The sequence below is a fragment of the Gavia stellata genome, chromosome 22 (assembly GCF_030936135.1).
Source record: "Gavia stellata isolate bGavSte3 chromosome 22, bGavSte3.hap2, whole genome shotgun sequence".
Classification (NCBI taxonomy): domain Eukaryota; kingdom Metazoa; phylum Chordata; class Aves; order Gaviiformes; family Gaviidae; genus Gavia; species Gavia stellata.
The window spans coordinates 2253171-2257216 of record NC_082615.1 but is presented as its reverse complement, the minus strand read 5'-3'; the positions used below and the strand labels follow the sequence as shown (position 1 = coordinate 2257216).

The 4046-nt window shown below is 59.3% G+C and overlaps 1 protein-coding gene across 1 annotated transcript; it reads left to right on the top strand.

Annotated features, from left to right (window-relative positions):
* The first annotated feature begins 1946 nt into the window (after positions 1-1946).
* On the top strand, positions 1947-2612 carry RNF222 (ring finger protein 222). Its single transcript, XM_009807953.2, has one exon. The coding sequence runs from the start codon at positions 1947-1949 to the stop codon at positions 2610-2612; it is 666 nt and encodes a 221-aa protein (XP_009806255.2).
* Positions 2613-4046: the final 1434 nt, after the last annotated feature.

Genomic DNA, 4046 nt, shown 5'->3' with positions numbered 1-4046 from the left:
CGAGGGATGGGGAGCTGTGGTGGGTGGAGGCAAGAAGTGTTCGGCAGGAGACCAGCCCCGGTGAAAGATGCTGCAGCTTACCCTGCTTTGCAGCAACAGAGGGGTTTGGGGTCCCGTCATCCCCTTTAGCAACTGTTTCATTGGGGTTTGACCCCAGGGACAGACCCAGCTACAGCTTCTGATTGCATGAGGGAAAGCAGGCAGGACCGTGCCTCCCGTCCCTGCCCTCCGACGCTTGACGCCGGATCCTCGCCCACTTGCTGGCCAACCAGGAGAATATCAGGCCTTTAAAACCCAAACAAGTTCCTCCGCATTCACTCCCCGGGAGCTGTCCCTGTCCCTGCTCCAGCTTTTGCGCAATGTGCCCGCATGAAATGCGCAGCCAGCACCTCCGTGTTATATAGGTGTCCTGGACCTCTCCCTGGCTGGTGCTTGGTGCTGGGGCTGGGGCACAGCCCCGCTTCTGGGTACAGTGGTGGAGTGCATGGAGAGGCTCCTGCCCTGGTGCCCTGCAGCAGGTAAGGGGGCTCTGGGGCACGGAGGAGCAGGCGCATGGGGATAGGGTGTCCTGCAGTGCTCTGGAGGAGCATCAAGTTCCTGATCCCTCCTAAACCAGAGCAGAAGCCTGGGTCTTTCTTCTCTTGGACGGGAAGGGGATGGCTCGTTGCATTCATGTGGCCACCCTGGTGCAGGGGGTGGCTCCCGTACAAGAGAGGGGCAGCCAAGGAGGGGATGGCAAAACCTCCAGAATTGTTTCAGAGTGTGTCCATGGGCACAGTCATGTGTGAGAAAAAGCGTGCAGGTTGGGTCAGGTCTGAAAATGCTACAAGGTCTAGAAAAACCTGCAGGTTTTATGAAGCTCCAGTTCCTGAACTAGCCTATGAGAAGGGAGCTGAGCTGAGTATCCATCCTCCTCTCTCCCCTCTCCTCTTTCTCCTCTCCCCTTTCCCCTCTCCTCTCTTCCTTCTCCCTTCTCCCTTCTCCCCTCTCCTTGCTTCCTTCTCCCCTCTTCCCTCTCCCCTCTCCCTTCCCTGAAGCCGCCACGTGAATTCTCCCTGCCCTGGGAGATGCACGGGAGCGCTTCATACCCAGCCCAGAATCAGGTCTGGGGATCACAGCGGCCCTGTGCTCCCCCTTGCACCCCGGGCCAGGGGGGGGGCCAGGCAAGCGGGCCAGGCTCTGCCCTGCCCACTCTGACTAACAGGAGATGCAGGTCTCCCCCGGGCTTGCTGTCCGCGCCGTGCTCCAGCGTGAGTGAGGAGCACAGCCTAGAGATGGCAGCAGCCTGGCCACTAGCCTGGGACATCCTCCAGCAGCCTGCAAGGGAGCCTGGCGTGGGTGCTTGCTGCGTGCCCTGGGTACGGCACTCTCCCTCTCCAACCCCACGGGGTCCTCTGCTCCTGCCTGCCCCACTGACCTGGCCTCCCCCTGCTTCTCCTGGCCTTTCTGCATCTCCTGAGATGGGAGCATCTCCCTTTCCTTGGCAGGTTTCTTTGTGGGATGGGCGTTCCCACCTCCCACGCACCTGGACCTGGCAGCAGAGCACAGAGGCACTCATGACACAAGCTGAACCTGCTTCATCTGTACCAGGCACTGAGCTGGTAGGCACAGCTCTGCCCAGGGACTCATGCCTTTTTCTATGTGATTTTGCAGCCAGGGATTATTGCCCCGGGTGGCTCTGGAGCTGAGGTCCTCCTGTCATCTCTCTCTTGCCCCAAGGGCCACACTGAGAGGCTTAATGCTGCTGAAAATGCACTGCCTTGTTGAGAACATGCCTAGTAGCCATCCACTGCATCTGTTAGGGGCAAGAGGGCAAAGGCAAGAGAGCAGGGAGGAGGAGGAGAGATGAAGAGATGGATCATGATAATCGTTGCAACTGAGACCCTTATTAACCCATTGCACCTCTTCCTCGCAGCTGGGGAGTGCCTGCTGCTGACAAAGCAGGGATGTCTGAGACCTCATCCAGCAAGGGGGGTCCCCCAGCCGAGTGCCCCGTGTGCTATGAGAAGTTTCACCCGCTGGAGGCCACGCACCGCAAGCTCAGCTGCGGGCACACCTTCTGCCATGACTGCCTGGTGAAGTGCCTGCTCTCCGCCAAGCTCGACGGCCAGGTCCAGAGCAGCATCATCTGCCCCGTCTGCCGCTACGTGACTTTCCTCAGCAAGAAGGCGGCTATATGGCCTCCCAAGGCAGGCACCAACCCCCGGACACTGGAGATGCCTCTGTCACCTTCCTCCTTGTCCCATCTGACCAAAATGGAGGCCAGCAAAACCTTGGTGGTGCCCAGCCATTTTGTGATGCCAGTGCAGAGCTTCAACCGGATCTGCAGCACAGGGAACACTCCCATGGACTCACACGGGGTCCCAGGAGAGCTGGCGCGGGAAGCCCACATCTTTGTCATCAGCGACCACGGGATGCCACTGGTGGATGCGGACGGCGGCTCCCTGGGGAGGAGAAGCAGACCAGAAACACGGAGCTCGGTGTCATCTGGCTCAGCCCTGGGGGTGAAATTCTGCCAGTCACCCATTGCCCTCGCCATCCTCCTCATCTTGACTGTGGCCATGCTGGCAGCTGTGCTCCCTTGGCTGTTGCTGGTGAAGAGGGACTCATAGTGGGGATGGGATCAGCTCAGATGCTGGAGAGGTGTCACTGATGTTGGGACAGAGCTAGGGCTGGAACCTCTCTCAAAAGATCCCATGAGAAAGTCCAGAAGCAGCTCCAGGTGAAGGTCTCTCATCTGGCCAGGGAGTAAATGGACTTTCAGACCTTTCTGCAGATCTCCAGGTGCTCACAGTGTCATTGCCAGTGTTTTCTGCCTCTTCTGGTTAAAATGTGGCTGGTCAAACCCTGCTAGTGGGTTCCTCCAGTGTCTTAGCAGAGAGGGTGGTTGCTCCTTCTCCACCCTGTGACAGCATGTGAAGGGAGTGGTGGGGCTGTTCTGGTCTCTCCCCTCTATCCCAGCTGCTGGCAGGCTGTGACCATGGTACCCAGGAACCCAAAACCCTGGGGGCAGCCAAGGGCTCTGTGCATCAGAGGGTCATGCTGCCAGGTTGTGGGGCTTTTGGAGGTCTCCAGGCTCCTGTCTGGCTGTTGGGATCATTGGGGTACGTGGTGCAACCACTCTGGAACAGAAACTCATGGCTTTCCATCCCAAAGATGTGAGCCTTTATCTACTGGGCAACAAGGGCAGCGAAACTGGAGGATGGAGAGAGCGATCCTGGCCTCTACAAGCTCACCTTCCCCTCCGTCAGCCAATGCTGACTCCCTGCGGAGTGATGGGGTGGGAAGGGATGCCAGCTCATCCCCCAGGCAGTCCCAGCCTTGCCCTCCCTCACCTCTCTCTGAGCTCCCCAGGGTCATGGCCACCCTCCCGGTGTCACAGGCATCCTTCCTGCACTGGGGATCCAGGGACACGCAGCGAGCTGTGGGGCAGGGAGCTAAACCAAAGGTCTGGACTGTATAAGGGAACAGATTTGGGATCCCACCCTGTTCTCCTCGCTAGAGTCCTGTGCTTTGGCAGAGTGATGTTTCCTCGTCTCTGTATCCAGCTCCTGAGGGTTAATGCCCGGCGGCTCATTTTCACCCATGCCAAACAGGATAGGCACCGCTCAGCCCCACATGCCTCCTGGCTTTGCCCTCTTTGGGACCAGTCCCACCAGGGAAGTCTCAGCCCCTCATCCCAGGGGCCCTGGTCTGTGAGGGGAGTGGATATCTGAGATGCACAGTTAAAATATGGGACACTCCTTGCGTGTTATCAGGGGAAGGGGAAGTGGTGCTGCTCACCCCCATGCCGGAGCTGCCTGGTGGTGCTGGGGCCCCTCATTGCATTTTCCTCGGCTGTGCACTCCAACACAGCACCTGCACCCTCGCTGCCACCTTTATCCTCCTGACCCAGTCCCTGGCCCCGTGGGTGCTGCTCTCAGCCCCGTCATTTGGGAATGTGCCCTGAGGGCCAGGGCGCTTTCACGGGTGCTCCAACGTGTTGGGGAGCAGGAGGAGGAGGAGGAGGTCCCTCGCCATTGCCCGTGGGAGGTGACAGCGGGGTG

What these genes read in the sequence shown, in the direction of transcription:
- RNF222 (XM_009807953.2), top strand. Translation starts at nt 1,947, where the DNA reads ATGTCTGAGACCTCATCCAGCAAGGGGGGTCCCCCAGCCGAGTGCCCC.